The following is a 16828-nucleotide window of genomic DNA, read 5'->3' as shown; positions in this document are numbered from 1 at the left end:
CACGGGCTTTCGTCGCTGGTTTTCGGAGTCTTTCCCCAAATATGGTGCCTGGGATGGAGTCATGGAGCGCTGCGGGGCCGGGCGCCCCGGGAGGGAGGGCTCGGGGGGGGCCGGGCTCCGCGCCCCGCTGACATCACCGGCCCGCCGCCCGCCTTTTAGCACAAGGTCGGGGTCCCCCCGGGCAGAGCGCGGGTCCCGAGCCCAGCATCGCCCTCGCTCCGTCCGCAGCCGCTTGTAAGTCCGGCCGCGGGGGTGGGGGGCGGCGGGGAGGGTCCCCGGGGTGGCAACGCCGGCCCCCGGCACGGGGGTGCTGCTCCCGGGATGGGGACCCGGTACCTGGGGGAGAGAAACCGCTCCGGGACTGCGATCTGCGGCTTTCCGGGATGGGAATTCTGCTCCCCGGGATGGGGATGCTGCTCCCCGGGATGGGGATGCTGCTCCCCAGGATGGGACGCGCTCCCCGGGATGGGATTCTGCTCTCCGGGATGGGGATTCTGCTCTCCGGGATGGGGACGTGGCTCCCCGGGATGGGGATGGGGCTCTCCGGGATGGGGATTCTGCTCCCCGGGATGGGGATGCTGCTCCCCGGGATGGGGATTCCGCTCTCCGGGACAGAGATGTGGCTCCCCGGGATAGGGATGCTGCTCCCCTGGATGGGGATGCTGCTCCCCGGGATGGGGATGTGGCTCCCCGGGATGGGGATGTGGCTCCCCGGGATGGGATGCGGCTCCCCGGGATGGGGATGTGGCTCCCCGGGATGGGATTCTGCTCCCCGGGATGGGTCGCGCTCCCCCGAGGAGGGTCGGGCTCCCCTGCTCGGGCTGGGGGCACTGCCGGGGTTCTGTCCTGCTCCTCCGCTCAGGACCCGCTCCCGGCGGGGCCGCACGGCCGCGGGTCCCCGCGGTAGCCGGCGGGGCCGTGCGGGGCTCAGGGCAGCGATGGAGGGGCAGCTCCAGCCCCCAGCGCCCGTTTCTGCCCCGTGCTCGGCACGGACGGGCTCGGGGCTGGCGGGCTCGGGGCTGGCAGTGCCATGTGGCCGTGGGTGACCCCTCTGAGCCAGCTCGGGCCAGGCCATGGAGCGGGACTGGCTCCGGGGCGTCTGCGGCATCACGGGATGTGCCCATGGGCACAGGCTGGGCACAGGCTGCCCCTAGGGCTCCTGGGGCATCACCTCATAAATCGCGGGGCTCGGGGGGCACCCTGCACTGCGGGGCTGTGTCCTGCCTGCACCGAGCTGTGCCAGGCGTGAGCCCAGCGGGCAGCAGGAGCCCGCTGTGATGTGGGACATCCCCACGGCGCCGGAGACACCCGGAGGCTCCTGCCAGGAAGGAGCCGGGCAGGGAGGAGCCATGCCAGCTCCACCAAAGGCTTGGCTGCCGCTCCCAGAGCCTCTCCCTGCTGGCATCTTCCTTGGCATCCTCCCTGGCAGCCTCGGGGCCTGCCGGCAGCCGGCTACCTGCCACCAGTGCCCGCAGCATGTCCTTACAAGGGCACGGGCACGGCTCCCGCTGCTCCCACCCTCCTCCCCGGCTCCCGGGCCCGCCGTGCCAAGGCCATCCCACGGCCACCCTGCTGTGCCACAGCCTCGGCGTGGTCACCCTGCCCCCCGGGTCCTGGCATGGGTCACACCAGGGACAATGCCAACCAAGAGCTGGCAAGGGACAGGGACGAGGCTGCCCCTGGGCAGGCTGAGCTGGGCATGAGGCGTCTCTGCCAGGACACCAAGCGTCTGTCTGGGCACATTTTGGAGGTCACGGTGGTGAATTTTCCTCCAAACACACCTGGATGGAGCTGAGGGGCTGTTGCCTGGAGAGGGAAGCGTCGGAAGGGCTCGTCCCCACTGCGGCAGAGTGGCAGGCAAATGTCACAGTGGTGTCCCTGGGTAGGGGACAGCATCTCCACAGCCTGACCGTCCCCGTCGTGCCACCAGGTGTGCCACCACCGCAGCCATGGCGAACAAAGGGCCAGCCTACGGCATGAGCAGGGACGTGCAGTCCAAGATCGAGAAGAAGTACGACGACGAGCTGGAGGAGCGGCTGGTGGAGTGGATCGTGGCGCAGTGCGGGGCCGCCGTGGGGCGCCCGGAGCGGGGCCGCCTGGGCTTCCAGGTCTGGCTGAAGAACGGCATCGTAAGTGGTGGCAACGGGGGCGGCTCGGGGGGCAACACCGGGAACTGCCAGGGCAAGCGTGGGGGGCTCGGGGGGCAACACCGGGAACTGCCAGAGCAGCGCGGGGGGCTCGGGGAGCAACACGGGGAGATCCAAGAACAGCACAGGGAGCTCCGAGGGCAGCACTGGAACCTCCGGGGGCAGCACGGGGAGCTCCAAGGGCAAGCGTGGGGGGCTTGGGGGACAGCACGGGGAACTTTGGGGGCAGCACGGGGGGCTCGGGGGGCTCAGGGACAGCGCGGGGAGATCCGAGGACAGCACGGGGAGATCCGAGGGCAACAAGGGGAGATCCAAGAACAGCACAGGAGCTCCGGGGGCAGCACAGGAGACTCTGAGGGCAGTGTAGGGAGCTCCGAGGGCAGCACAGGGGTTGCCGAAGGCAGCACCGGGAACTCCAGGGGCAGCACTGGGAGATCCGAAGGCAGCACAGGAGGCTCCGAGGGCAGTGCAGCAGGCCCAGGCTCCCCTCTGTGGCAGGTGCTCAGCCGGCTGGTGAACAGCCTCTACCCCGACGGCTCCAAGCCCGTCAAGATCCCCGACGCGCCGCCCACCATGGTCTTCAAGCAGATGGAGCAGATCGCCCAGTTCCTGAAGGCGGCCGAGGACTACGGTGTGGTCAAGACAGACATCTTCCAGACCGTGGACCTGTTTGAAGGTGCGGCAGGGGGCAGTCGGGGCTGGGGGTCCCCGGGGTCCCTGCGCCGTGCCCACCCTCACGGCCCTCTCTCCCTGGGCAGCCAAGGACATGGCAGCGGTGCAGAGGACGCTGATGGCCCTGGGCAGCCTGGCAGTCACCAAGAACGACGGGAACTACCATGGGGACCCCAACTGGTTCATGAAGTAAGCGGGGGGGTGCCGAGCTGGCCGCGGGGGCTCCCTGGTGGCTGGTCAGAGCTGGCTCTGCCCTGCCCCGGAGCACACGGAACTGGGATGCCGAACTTTCATCTGGGGAGGGATGCTGGGGATGGCGGGGGGCTCCTGGGCAGCCGGGGGTGCGGGTGCCCCACGGCCTGTCCCCTGTGCCCCGCAGGAAAGCGCAGGAGCACAAGCGGGAGTTCACCGAGAGCCAGCTGAAGGAGGGCAAGAACATCATCGGGCTACAGATGGGCACCAACAAGGGGGCGTCACAGGCGGGCATGAGCTACGGCCGGCCCCGGCAGATCATCAGCTAGGCTCTCCCGTGCCGCCCCCAGCCCTCCCCAGCCGGGACCTCCGTCTCCGCTCCCCCCGGCCCAGCGCCAACGCCGATCCATTGGTATTTATTGAGGAGCATCCCCCCGCCAGCCCCCGCCCCCGGGCAGCCCCTGCCCCGGCCTCGCACCCCCGGGTGGGACCCTGGGGTGGCCCCCGGGGCCACCGCCCTGCCCGCACCAGCCCCGCGCCACCGCCGCAGAGATCCCTGCAATGGGGAGAAGAGAGAATCGGCCTCGGTTTTGTACTTGGTTTTTGTCAAAATTAAAAGGTTATATTCATCTAGCAGCGCGGCCTGGCGAGGTTTCCTGCTGCAGCTGGCCCGTGGCACCTGGAGGGACAAAGTGCCTCTCCCTAAATGGGAGCTGCTCCTTCTGCCGCCCCCAAAGCCGGGAAAAACAAGGCTGGAGCTTGGATTCTCCCTGCCTGGCTTGGAAAACTCTGCCCTCTCCCTGCTGAACCGTGACAGCCACTTCTGTCCTTGCTCCTTCCAACGCTCTGGCCAGCCCCTGCCTGGAGCAGCCCCTTTTACCCCAGGAGGGCACACAGCCCCCCAGAAGCAGCAGTCCCCCCACCCTGGCCCTGGGAGCTGCTGTGTGACACATTTTTCCACGGTGAGAAAGCTCTGTGAGGGCAGGAGAGTGACGGATGGGGGAGAGGAGGGTTTTTCAGGCTTTATTTGGAAAGCTACACAAAAGGGCTTTGCCGATTAAAAAACAAACCCCGGCTTTAAAAAAATAAACCACCCAACCCAAAGAGACGCGGACGAGCCAGCCCTGCTGAGATGAGCCACTGCCAGAGCAACTCAGCCTGCCCTGCCCAGCCCAAACCAGGCCCAGCTGCTGCCAGGGGTGCTCCTGTGCCCAGTGACACAGGGACAGCCCCACGCTGTCCCCAGACAGGCTGGCTCCTGCCTCCCCACCCCACAGCAGAGGAGGAATCAGCAATGTTGGAGCACGGGGGCAGGGAGAAACGCTGGTTGGAGATGAGTGAAACAACTCCCTGCTTCTAAACTGGGATAACTGGTGGGCAGGGGCCGGCTGCCAGCCCGGGAAAATGCCACTGCCGTGGGGGTCCCTGCCTGCAGAGGCGGCTGCTGGGGCCCTGCTGCATTTCCCAGGCTGGCTCTGCAGGAATCAGGGACACGGGGACACGTCCTGGCCCTGCTGCAGCGGCAGGAAGGGGCTCTGTGGGAATGGCACTCCACTCCCCACGCTGCCCTGAGCGTCCAGCAGGGCAGGCTCCAGCAGGAAAGGGTTTAAGGCTCGCTTTGTCTGCCAGGAGGAGGGAAGGGAAGCTCCCTCTCCAGTACCAGCCCTCTCTCCTGGCTTCCAAGCCATTTCCAGCTCCACCTCCCGCAGGACACAGTGGCAATGGTCCGTGCAGGCTCAGGAACGAGTCTGTGCTGCCCGAGCCCACCAGGGGAGGGCTCCAGCCCAGCCAGCCCCAGTCAGCAGGGCTGGTGCTCCCTGTCCTCCCCGAGGAGCTCAGCCGGTGCCTCCCGGCCCAGGAATCCCGTCCCAGTGGGAGCTGCCTCTTGGAAGCTCACAGCTCTGCCATTGCTGGAAAGTTTGGGCTGGCTGGGGCTCCAGGACCCCTCCTCTCTGTCCTGGGCAGGCTCCAGGTGCTCACACTCCATCTCAGCCTCCTCCACGTCCTTCTCCTGGTACAGAGGCACCGACTCCATCTCCAGGTCGCTCTCCAGGGCTCGGTGCTTCCTGCCCTGCTGGTACCACCTGCAGCTGCTGGGGCTGGAGCAGGCCAGGTCCAGCCCCACCTCGTTCCTCGTCAGGCAGACCTCCAGCATGTAGTAGAAAGTCCAGAACACGGCAAAGCATCCCAAGAGCAGGAGGGTCTGCAGAGGGAAACCCCTTCAAAAACACAGCCCTCAACCCGCTCAGGGCCCTGCCCACTGCCCAGCAGAGAGGGCACAGAGCAGGGCCTGCTCTTCCAGCTCCTCCTGGGCCACGCAGGGCTCCCAGCCTGCTGCAGGCTCACCTTGAGGGTGTTGGCTGTGATGGTGTACCGCTGCTCCTCGGGGATGTCCAGCCCTGGGGGACAGGGCAGGGAGAAGTCACTGCTCAGGTACCTCCCACTCATGGCTTCCTCCAGCAGCCTGGGGACAGAGACACCCCGTGAGGCTCCCGTGGCTCGGGGGGCTCCAAAACAGGGTCTGCAGTGCCTCCTTCAGCACGCAGAGCTGTGCTCTGCAGCCCACGGCTGCCCTGTGGGGTGTGAGGGCAGCCCCAGCCCCACCTGGCAGCAACACGGCTCCAACCAGGCACTGCTCACAGGCAGGGATGAACCCCCAGCCCCCCTCCCAGCTGGGGACGTGCTGTCCCACCTCTGCCTCTCCTTCATCTCCGCTGGGGACCAGGAGGAGCCGTACAGGGTCAGCTGCCACTGCCTCAGCGTGCCAGGCCTCAGGCTGTCATCTCCTGGGGAGGAAGCAGGCTGGTGCAGTGGGGAAATCAACCAGGCCAGGAGCTGGCAGCCCCCCGGGGCACGGCACAGAGCTGCCAGCACTCCTGAGGGTCCCTGGGGCAGCACTCACCGATGTCCCTGAGGAGCAGCCTGTAGGTGCCCTGCGCCTCCTCGCCCCAGCAGCGCACCGTGGAGAAGGTCCAGTCGGAGAAGCCATTGGGGTCCCTGCCAGGGGGGGAGAGGAAGCATCCCGTGAGGGGTCTCAGGGGTGGGCACGGCCCCAGAGCCCCGCCCTGTCCCCTCGTGCTCACGAGTCCATGCTGCGGGTGGTCCCGATCAGGGACATCATCCCGCTGGGGCAGAAGAGCCGCATCTCCAGGTTGCCACGGCGAGGGTGGGTGATGGTGACAGTGACAGCCACGTGCTCCAGGGTCCTCATGCCAGACAGCTCCAGGTCGGCAGGGGTGACTGGGGAAAGGAAGGGAAGGGGGGGGTTGGCCAAGGCTGGTGGCTTTGGGATGGAGTCCCCCGTGCCAGCCAGCCCCAGCGGGCCGTGGTGCCACTCCACAGGACACACACGCTGCCCCTGCCTCTTGCCAGCTGCCCTGCGTGGGGCTGGCAGCAGAAGCCAGGTGTCCAGCCCCTCTCCAGTGCTCCCAGCTCCAGGGATGCTGACCACAGCCCCTGTGCAGTGGGGAGGGCTGGGTGGGTGCTCCCAGCCCCTGCCAGGGGGCACGTGGGCACATGCCAGGACAGGCAGGTCCCAGAGGCAGCAGTGTGCCCCGTGTGCAGCTGGGCAGGGCTGGGCCCAGCTCTCCTTGCCCCTGGCAGCCCGGAGCAGCCCCTGCTGCTCTGCACAGCCCGGCCAAGTCGGGAGCTGCAGCATTTCCTAACATGGGCAAAGGCAGCGGAGCGGCCCTGGCCACTGCCCAGCCCTGCCCTGAGCTCCCCAAACACACCAGGGGACGTGGGGAGGGGATCCCCCGGGGATGGGCAGCGGAAAAAGCCCAGGCAGCCCAGCACTTAACCCCTTCCTGGCCTCCTGCAGCCCAGGCTGGTCCTGCCCTGCCAGCAGGGCTGCTCCTGCTCTGCTCTCCTGGCACAGCTGGCAGGGCTGGCTCTGCCCTCCCTAGCACACCTGGCAGGGCTGGCTCTGCCCTCCCTGGCACACCTGCTCCCCCTGGCACACCTGCTCTTACCATTCCAGGCCACCTCCAGCTCCTGAGGGAGCCACGGGATGCTCCTGCCCTCCTTCAGCACGGGGCTCACGTACGAGGCCAGGTATGGCACGGACTCCCAGATCTGCCAGGGCAAGGAGAGAGGGTTCACACGGACTGCAGCCCCCCTGCACAGCCACCCCTCCATCTGCCCCAGGCTGCTCCTGTGCTGGCTGTGGGCCCAGGCTGCTGGGACAGCCCGGGGATGGCAGCAGTGCCCGCATGCCCAGGGAAGGAGGGAAAGTCACTGCCTGGAGCCAGAAGGGCTGATCCAGGTTTGGGACTCCCCAGCTCTGGGTTTGTCACAGTGCCTTTGAGTGGTGTCCTGAGGCTGTTTTCTCCAACCCCAGGTACAGGGAGCAGCAGAGCCCAAGTGCCTGCAGGAAGAGGGAGCAGCCTGGAGGTCCCTGTGACCCGGGGGCACGGCTGGCAGCCAGTGACCTGGCAGAGCTGCACAGAGCTCCACACACAGCTGGCACCAAGTGCCAAAGGGACGTGCCCTGGGCTCCGTGTGACACAGGAGGAAGAGATGGGGATGCCTCTGCCTGCTGTGAGCACACACTGCCCTGAGCAGCCTGTGTCTGGGGGCAGGACACCCTCCCTGCAGCCCCCGGGGAGGGAGGAAGGCGCTGGGGCTGCTCCCACTGCCATGGATCAGGGCCCTCACCATGGCTATATATAGTGCTGGAGAGCAGCAGCTCGGGGCAGCTTTCAGGCACTGCTGGGAGCCTCGTGACCTCACAGCCAAAGCAGCTGAGAGCCAGGGCCAGCAGGATGGTGGCCAAAGGGCTGAGCAGCAGCGGCGTCACCCCACGGCGTCACCGGGACAGGCCTGGCCCTGCTGGGCTGCTCTGCCTGCCCCAGGGCAGGGGTGGGAGGGCACGGAGTTACCTTGGCAGCGTTCACCAGCCTCCAGGCGTTGAGCAGGCCGAAGCCATGCTGGTGGCTGTGGCTGAAGCCAGCCTGGTTCGTGTCCCACTTGGCGTGACGGTCCTCGTACTGCAAAGACACACGGGGAGCTCTGCTCACCGGGGGGACACCAGCAGCCCGAGCCCCCAGGCCTGCAGGGAAGGAGGCCCAGACACATCCCACAGGGCTGGGGAAGCAAACCCACATGGCCTTATTAGAAAGGAACAGGTTGATCTTTGTTTGAAACAAAACCCCAGGACAAATCCCAGCTCCTCAGAAAGGAAATGGAGCAGCACGAAAGGGCACAAATGCCTCTGCTCTGAAACATCCCAGCTGCTCCCTGCTGCCCCAACCACTGCCTGCGGCACAGCAGAGGCCTTGGAGAGAGGGAGTGGAGTCCTTTAAATCACCAAGGGCTGGGGCAGGACAGATCTGGGTCCCATCACTTACTGGGTTGTACTGCTCTGGCAACATTGCCCTGGAAGTTATGGAAAACACTGTCCCACGCCAAAGAGAGCACAGCATCAGCTGGACACAGACTCCTGCTCCCCAGAGGGGTGAGGAAGAAGCCCCATCCCTCCATGAGTTCCCACTGCTGCTCTGGCTGAAGGGCAGGGCTGTGTTTGCTGCCCAGCTCTGTCGTGCCTGTTTCCAGGAGCCCAGTTCTCTGGAGAGCCCAGCAAAGGCCAGGCCAGGCCAGAGCTCCTGCTTCCCACTGCCTGCACCATGAGGTGACATTGCAGAGGTGTCAGCCCTTGGGCTGGGCCAGCCCCACCTCCTGAGCCCCAGAACCTGCTGAATCCCAGAACCTGCTGAGCCCCGGAACCTGCTGAGCCCCAGAACCTGCTGAGCTCTGGACCCTGCTGAGCCCCAGAACCTGCTGAGCCCTGGACCCTGCTGAGCCCCAGAACCTGCTGAGCTCTGGACCCTGCTGAGCCCTGGACCCTGCTGAGCCCCAGAACCTGCTGAGCCCCAGAACCTGCTGAGCCCCAGAACCTGCTGAGCCCTGGACCCTGCTGAGCCCTGGACCCTGCTGAGCCCCTGGAAACAGCAGAGCCCTTAGACCCTGCTGAGCCCCAGAACCTGCTGAGCCCTGGACCCTGCTGAGCCCTGGACCCTGCTGAGCTCCTGGAAGACCCCTACGCTGGCAGATGGAGGCATTCCTGAGGCAAATAACCCATTTATTATCATGACAGGGGAAAATGCCTGAGCCACATTCCTGGAAGGAACACGGGGTGAGGGGAGAGCACAATCCCCGCGCCGGGAGCCAGACGAGGGAGGGGAGAGATTTCCGGCGGGGCAGCAGACACAAAAACAAGGACGTGCACAGCAGGGCCAGGCTGCAGCCCCCCCGGGAAGGAGCAGGAGGAGGGCAGGGCCCTCACCTTGGTGGCAGTGAAGACGATGACGTGCTGCACGTCCCGCCAGGTGAGGCAGGGCCGCACCTGCAGCATCAGCGCGATCATCCCCGCGGCCAGCGGCGCGGCCGCCGACGTCCCCGTGTGCCCCTCCGTGCAGCCCGTGCCCTTCTGCAGGTCCCAGTCTGTCGTCACCTGCCAGGAACAGGGGGCAGAGGTGTCTGTCAGGCCGGGCTGGGGCGGCTGGGCAGGTCGGCGTGCTCCTGGCCACGAGGTGTGTCCTTGCCAGCCCGAGCGCAGGCTGTGACGCAGCTGTCCCTGCTCGGCCGGCCAGGAAGGGCCAGCCTCACTGCAGGGACAGTGATCCAGGTGGGAAACGGTGCAGGGAGACAGCTCCCTTCGGAGAGAAACTAGCTCTCACTAAACAGCTCTGTGGGAAACTCCTGGCAGAGTCTGGGCTCTTCCCCACTGTCACTGCTGATGAGTGTCACAACCTGACTGCAGGGGGGCACAGGGCACACACAGCCTCTGGAGAGGCACCAGGCAGCTCTCAAATATTGCCACCTCGCTGCAAAGCAAGTGCATCCATCTCCCTCTGCTCCCCGTGGGGAGAAAGCCCAAAATCTGAAGGGTTTCTTGTGTTTTTGCTTCACTCCATGCTATTTTTCCAGCTGTGAGTGGCTCCAGCTCACGCTGGGACACTGAGCGTCCCACACAGCACCCTGAGAGCACAAACTTTCAGTAGGAAGCACATCCAGTGCCAGAAGCTGTATTAAATTCTTCCCATTAAGGAAACCACACAAAGTTTATGGTCTGGTAAAAGGAAAAAAAAAAAAAAAAGCTGGAGCAGATGGCTGCAGGGAAGTTAACTCTGAGTTAACTCTGGCACCACTGCAGCGAGCTCCAGGGTGCCCAGGGGCAGAGTGTGCTCCTGAAAAGGGCTCTGTGGGGTTCAGCAAGGCAGGGGCTGCCTGAAGGAGCCACCGTGGTACAGGATGTTTCCAGGGTACGTGTGGATCTCGCCCTGGCTGCCCCATGGAGTGCCAGCTCCCCTGTTGGTGTCCCATAAAGGCAGTGTTTAAAATGAACGTGCATTTGTGACCCTCAAAGCGCCCACACCGAGCTGGGGGCAGCCAGACCAAGCCCTGAGCCTGGAGCTCCTGGTGGAATGCAGCAGAGCCCTCGCTGGTTCCCTGTTTTCCCAGGCTCAGCACTTTCCAACCAGCCTGGGACACTGCAGTGATTTCTGACAGCAAGAACCAGCCCTGGTCTGGGTTTCAGGGTCCCTGTGGCAGATTGTGCCCTGCCCTGGCCGGGCACAGATCCCTGCCCTGGCTCTGGGCTGCAGGAGGAGCTTGCTGAGTCCTGCCAGGTGCCCGAGGATCCCAGGCTCTCCCTGCTCCCCAGGTTTCCCCAGCCTGTTTGCCAAGCCTGGATTCAGCTGCTCTGTGGCGGGCACAGAGCCACAGGAAAGAGCTTTTGGGAGGTCCTGTCCTGGTGGGAGACCCTGAAACATGGACAATCCAACCCAAAATATCAGGAACCAGCGATGTTTCCCCAAGCTGCCCTGGGGTGGGTGGGCTCTGCAGTCCCTGCTGGCCCCACAGGACACAAAGGGGTCACACCACTGGGCTGGGGGCAGCCTGGCACCAAGGGAGGGACAGGCTGGGCCAGGCCTGCAGGGGGGAAAGCAGCTCTGGCTGCTTGGCTTGGGCAGAAAGGACACGTTGTTGACAAGAAGTCGTTTTTTGGCAAAAGAAGGGAAAAGCTGATAAAAATATTCTTAAAAATTCGACTGGGAGAGGCCCACGTGCCAGAAGAGAGGAGAAGCTGGGGCCAAGTGGTTTAAAGAGCCCCAGGCTCTCCCTGCCCTCCGTGCTCCAGCATCCCTTGGGAGCAGGGCGAGGGGGGCTGAGAAACAGGACCCTGCCTCTGTTTGTGCTTGCATAAAGGGCACATCCACGGCTCACAGGGAACCAGAGGGGACAGAGCGCTGTCCTGGCTGTCCCCAGGGCAGCCAGGAGGGCACAGACAGGGGACACAGGTACTCACGATGCTCCTCATCATCTTGTCCCCGCCGCTGAAGGTCACGGCCAGCATGGAGGCACACTCCTCAGCATAGAAGGGCATGGAGCCCGTCTCATCCACAGCTCCTGGGGACACAGGAGAGGCACCTGAGACCTGCCCCGCTCCCACGGCTGCATTTCGGGCTGTTGATCCCCTAGGAGCCTCTCCTGCAGGGCCTGGGAGCTGGGCAGGGCAATCAGAACCAAGCCTGTGTTTTGCCCACCTGGGAGACCCACAGGAAAGGGCAGCCAGGATAAATAATCCCTCACTGTGCTCAGATCACACAGATGTCCCGCCCCTCATGCAGCTTCTGCTCTGGAGAACGTGGATGACACATTTCTCCTCTACAAATGATGGGAATGCTGCATTCCAGGTATGGAGTGCCTGTCACAGCCCCCAGGAATTTCCCTGGCCTCCTCTTTCTCTGTGGGTCAGAAGCAAACTGCAGGTGTGGGGGCTGAAGCCCAGCACACCCAAGACACTGCCGTGCTTGTTCCAAACACTTCCCACACATTCCACCATCCGGGCAGCTCCCAGCTGGGCAGGCTCTGTGCCTTTGGGATCACCTCCCCGCTCCGGGCTGGGAAGGGAGGAGACAGCAGGCTCACCTATGGTGACGGTGTAGATGGAGTTGGCATATCCATCGTAGTTGCAGTTGTCACTGTGCTGGCCCCCGTTGCCACTGGCCACCACGAAGATGCTGCCGAAGCCCCGGCGACCCGCGATCACCCCGTGCTGCAGGGCAGCCTGTGGGGAGGCACAGGCCAGGGGGGCTCTTCCACACTGACCCCAGGGGCTCCTGCCAGCCCAGCACGTGTGGCCAGGGCTCCCCACACAGAGCCACTGCCCCTCTCTGGGTGCCCAGCCCCACAGACACTGGGGCTTTGCCTCGGCTGGGGCACGCCTGGAACACGTTTCAGCCCACACACCTCTCCCAGACACTGCTCCCACCCAGGGGAGGGACACGTCTGAGGGACGAGCAAGAACACAGCCCCACTGGAAGTGGCCACACCTGGAACACGTTTCAGCCCACACACCTCTCCCAGACACTGCTCCCACCCAGGGAAGGGACACGTCTGATGGACGAGCAAGAACACAGCCCCACTGGAAGTGGCCACCCTGCTCTCCCTGCCTGGCAGATGAAGGTGCATTCTGCCCATTCTGCCGTGGCACAGCGAGCTCTGCCTGTGCTTTGTGCCCTGGAGCTTGTTCCAGCTGTCTCTGCAGGCAGGAAGGGAATAAATTAACTTGCAGGAGTGGAAACCATTTGTTATGGTGAGCGAACAGCTCGGTTGTCAGCGCTGCTCTGAAGGGTGCAGGAACTGCTGAGCTGTGGTTGGAAAAGCACAGCAGAAGAGCACTGGAGCAGAACCACACCCCACTGCTGGTTTTGGGGCCCCTCGGTGACCCCTTGCAGGCTGGGTGTGTTCTGCAGCACTTCTGCAGCACAGGAGCTCAGAGAAAACCTTAACGGCCTGGCAAGGAGCAGCACCAGCCCTGACTCTTCCTCCCACTGCAATCCCACCTCCCCTTATTCACTCCCAGTACCCAAAGGCACCATCCCTGCCTGGGGAACCACGCTGAGCACAGGGAAAGCTCGGCCTCCCCAGCAGGGAGCACCCCGTGGGCTGCACCAGCTGCCAGCACCACACCACAGCTTGTGAAAGAGCCTTTCCCTGCTGGCAGCAGCCTCTCCTGGGAGAGAGAAGCCCCTCCTGCCCTCCCAGCCACACGGTGACAGGGAACCTCTGCTGGCACCGAGGGACACACACAGACGTGCAGAGTGTCATAGCAACGCCCTCCCCGCCTGAACGGGCAGGCAGGAAGCCACAAGCCCTGGAGGCTCCCCCGGGGCTGGGTTTTACCTTTCCCAGTTGGTGGGGGCCATCCACAGTCTTCCCATCGTCGTCGGGACCCCAGCTGCAGAGAGAGACACGGTGAGGTGACAGCCCCAGGAGCCACAGGGGCTCTTCCTGCCACCACAGCGAGCTCCCAGCTGCTCCCAGTGCCACGACTGGGGCTGCAGAGCACTGCACTTTCCCACCCGTCAGGATGGCCCCTGGCTGCTGGGACAGCGCTGTGCCCCTGGGCCAGATTCCAGTGGACAAAATGTTTGATTTTTTATTCAACAAGCGGCTCCTCGCACATTCCAGTCGCTGTCACATGGGCTGCCTGACCACGGAGGGGAGCACAGTGCCCCCTCCAGCACAGCCAGCCCGGGGGACGTGCTGCAGCAGCACACAGAGGGACACCTCAAACTGCAGCTGGGACAGGTCTCCAGCAACAGGATTTTGGTGCCTCGAGGCTGACTGCAGCCACAGGAGGACGGGAGCTGCTGTGAGCACGAGCTGTGACCCCATCCCCAGGGACGGGGGTCAGCTCAGGGTCCCCTGGGGCTCACCTGCAGCTGTAGATGTCATTGATCTGGTAGTGCTTGTTGAAGGCAATGGCCTCCATGCTGTCCGTGAGGGGCCCGTCCAGCACTCGGATGCCTGCAGGACAGAGGACAGGGACGTCAGGAACAGGGGTCACATGGGCAGCAGACAAACTCCTGGCTCGAGGCTGCCCCGCTGTGCCCACCCTGCAAGGCCAGCCCAGCTCTGGAGGCTGAGGCAGTGCCAGGTCCTGCTGGATCCGGGGCAAACCCTCCTGTTCCCTGAGCTGTGGGCACATGATGAGCTCATCCCTGCTTCTGCCAGCTGGGAGCCTCTGCCTGCTGCCCCTGGGCAAGCCCTGACCACCCCTGGCACCCTGGTGTGACCAGGTATGGACAGAGTGGTGTCCCAGCATTGCTGTCCCCTGCCCTGCCAGGGACACATCCTGCAGGGCACAGAGACCTCGCCTCCCTCTGCGGAGCAGCTCAGGAGCTCTGGAGGCTCTGGGGCACAGCTCACGTTCCCTGGCCTTGCAGGGGAGAGGCACAGCACTGCCTCTTCACCCTTGTCCATGCCACAGGGCAAAGCTGGGACCAGGGGCCAGGGCAGTGAGAGGGGCTGGCCAGGATCTGCTGCCCAGCCCGGGCACGTCGTGGCCTGGCTCAGCATGGCACAGCCGCTCTGCCAAGAGTCTGGCAGCCAAGGAGGCCAGGAACACTCTGGAAAAGCTGCCAGGAGCCAGATCCTCCGGAGAGGAGCTCAGGCAGGCACCAGGCCCTCCCTGCAGTGCCTGGGCTGAGGAGGGGAGGCGGCTGGGGCTGCCTGGCTGTCACCTACCCGCGATGCGGCTGCCGTAGGCGACCCCCACCGTGCAGAAGCTGTTGTTGGGCACAGCCGCGATCTCCCCGGCGCAGCGCGTCCCGTGGTGGTTCCCGTTCTCCTCGTCGGGGTGAGGCATAGGGTCAGGGTCGTTGGAGTTCAGGTCGTAGCTGCCTTCCGGGCTCTGGAAACACACCCACGGTCAGGGCTGGGGCTCTGCGCTCCTCAGTTTGGGAAAAGCAGGATTAAGAGAACACAATAAGGGTTGAAACACAGGCTGGACACCATGGGAACTTGGAGGCTGCTGCCCTACCCCCGAAACCCGGGTGCAGAACCTCCCAGGAAAGGTTTGCTGCTGGCACTTTCCGCCCTGGCTGAGCCCAAGGTGACGGCACAGGCTGGACTCTGAGCTCTCACACGCCCCTGTCACACCGCCCGGCCTGCAGCACTCACGTAGTTTGGCTGGATGTCCTTGATGGTGTGCTCCACGCCGTCGTCCACCACCACCACGGTCACGCCGCGCCCCGTCACGTTGCGCTCCCACACGCCCGTGACGTTGATGTCCTTCCCGGGGCTCTTGCGGTTGTTCTAAGCACCAGAGAGGACAGTGAGGGGACAGGGCCAGCGCTGAGGGGACCTCCTGGGTGCACTGGACATGACGTGCGGGGCTGGGGCCAGCACGGGAAGGGCTCACAGGACAGTCAGGGGGGATTAGTTGAGGATGACATTGCTGGAGCCACGACGTGGAGGGCACAGCGTGCTCCAGCCAAAGCCCCCTGCCCACCCCAGTGCACAACCAGCTGCAGGAGCTGCTTCCTCCCGTTATCACAGCGAGCAGGTGGCAGGAAGGGCGAGCTCTCAGCCGGCTCCCTGCTCACCCAAGAACAGAAAGAGGCTGCTCTGCCTCCTGCATGAGCGTGCCCACGGCCGCACAGCCTGTGAGCACAGCAGGAGCCAGGAAACCACTCACCAGGTGCCACTGCTGGGGGTATTTGGGATCGTTAAAGTGCAGGCTGCGCTTGGAGCGCTTCAGAAGCTTCTGCTCCGAGTGCCACCGCACGCTGTCGTGCTGTGCAAACAAAGTGTCCACGGACCTCCTGACGGCTTCGTGCTCGGCGGCCGCGCGGCCCTCGGGCTGGTAGGCAAAGAGGTAATGGCCCCTGAGCTCCCCGACACGGCCCATGTTCACCAGCCCCGCCGCCCGGGCCAGCTCCTCCGCCCGCTGCTCCAGCTCCTCCTCGGGTGCATCCAAGCTGACGGCCCAGGTGAGCCCGCCGTGGCTGCCCTCAGTGCCCGCGCCGGCCGGCGAGGCCAGGGGCATCCAGGAGGCGCTGAGCCAAAGGCACGTGTGGATGCAGAGCGTGGCCTCCATGCCCGCGCTCCATAGCGGCGCTGCCCGCCTCCAATGCGGCATCAGACAGGCGGGCTGCAACAGGACACGGGGAGATGGTGAGTGAGAACCCCTCCTGCTGAGGGCCAGGGCCACCTGAAGGTCCCACAGAGCCCAAAAGGGGGCTTGCCACCGACCCGCTGCATGGCAGATCCCATTCCTGGGAAACGCCAGGCTCCATCCCAGCGGCTCGGGAGGCACACCCAGGCTGGGCAGGGACAGATCCCAGCCCTGCCCTACCTGCCGGGTGCCAGCCCCGGGCCAGGAAACAGCCACTTCCCCTCTCGCCTCTGATAAGGAGCTGATAAGACACTCTGGGTGCGTGGCTCCCCTGCGCAAACACCGCGGCACCCAGAGCCGCTTCCTCCTCTGCAGGAGCCCCACCGAGCTCGCTCCTCACCTGCCCCACGGCCCGGAGGAACCTGCTTTTCCCCGGAAATCACCACCGAGCCCCGGTCCGCCCCGCAGCCCATAAACCACGGCTCGGCGGAGCGGGGACAGCACCTCGGAGCTCCGCACCCCCGGCCCTTTTTCCTCCCCCGAGCCGCTCACTCCCCTCCGGCACGGCTCATCAGCCGCACACGGAGCTTTCTCTCCCTGACAGCCGGGCTCCAAGCGCCGCTCGGTGCCCCCCGGCAGCGGCAGCGGGGCCACGGCGGAGGTCACAGGGGCAGAGCCCCGCGGCAGCGCGGCGGTGCCCCCCGGCCCGGCCCGGCGCGCATCCCGCATCCCGCATCCCGCGCTCCCGCTGCCGCCCCGCCGCGCTCACCGGGCATGAGCCGCCGCCGCCGCCGGAACCGCGGTGCCGCTGACAGCGGCGTCACATCCGCCGGGGCGCGGGGCGGAAGGGGCGGCGCGGCGGGGGCGCGGGTCGTGCGCTCCGCCCGGTGCCGCTCGGTGCCCGCCCGGT

At 65.3% G+C, this 16828-nt stretch overlaps 2 protein-coding genes across 2 annotated transcripts; one reads left to right on the top strand and one right to left on the bottom strand.

Moving 5' to 3' along the window:
- Positions 1-89: 89 nt before the first annotated feature.
- Positions 90-3644, top strand: TAGLN (transgelin). Its single transcript, XM_064397953.1, has 5 exons — positions 90-234; positions 1931-2129; positions 2646-2823; positions 2906-3008; positions 3199-3644. The coding sequence occupies exons 2-5, from the start codon at positions 1950-1952 to the stop codon at positions 3338-3340; spliced, it is 603 nt and encodes a 200-aa protein (XP_064254023.1). The 5' UTR covers positions 90-234; positions 1931-1949; the 3' UTR covers positions 3341-3644.
- A 343-nt stretch (positions 3645-3987) lies between these two features.
- On the bottom strand, positions 3988-16785 carry PCSK7 (proprotein convertase subtilisin/kexin type 7). Its single transcript, XM_064397949.1, has 16 exons — positions 16688-16785; positions 15499-15954; positions 14982-15116; positions 14547-14712; positions 13736-13826; positions 13200-13254; positions 11943-12081; positions 11320-11420; positions 9295-9462; positions 7892-7999; positions 6983-7085; positions 6095-6251; positions 5914-6008; positions 5704-5797; positions 5358-5475; positions 3988-5214 (listed from the first exon to the last, which is right to left on the bottom strand). The coding sequence occupies exons 2-16, from the start codon at positions 15940-15942 to the stop codon at positions 4810-4812; spliced, it is 2379 nt and encodes a 792-aa protein (XP_064254019.1). The 5' UTR covers positions 15943-15954; positions 16688-16785; the 3' UTR covers positions 3988-4809.
- Between the last annotated feature and the right edge of the window lie 43 nt (positions 16786-16828).

The sequence above is a fragment of the Passer domesticus genome, chromosome 23, assembly GCF_036417665.1.
Source record: "Passer domesticus isolate bPasDom1 chromosome 23, bPasDom1.hap1, whole genome shotgun sequence".
Lineage (NCBI taxonomy): Eukaryota > Metazoa > Chordata > Aves > Passeriformes > Passeridae > Passer > Passer domesticus.
Note: the sequence above shows the minus strand (reverse complement) of the source record. Positions and strands in the feature narration are given on the sequence as shown.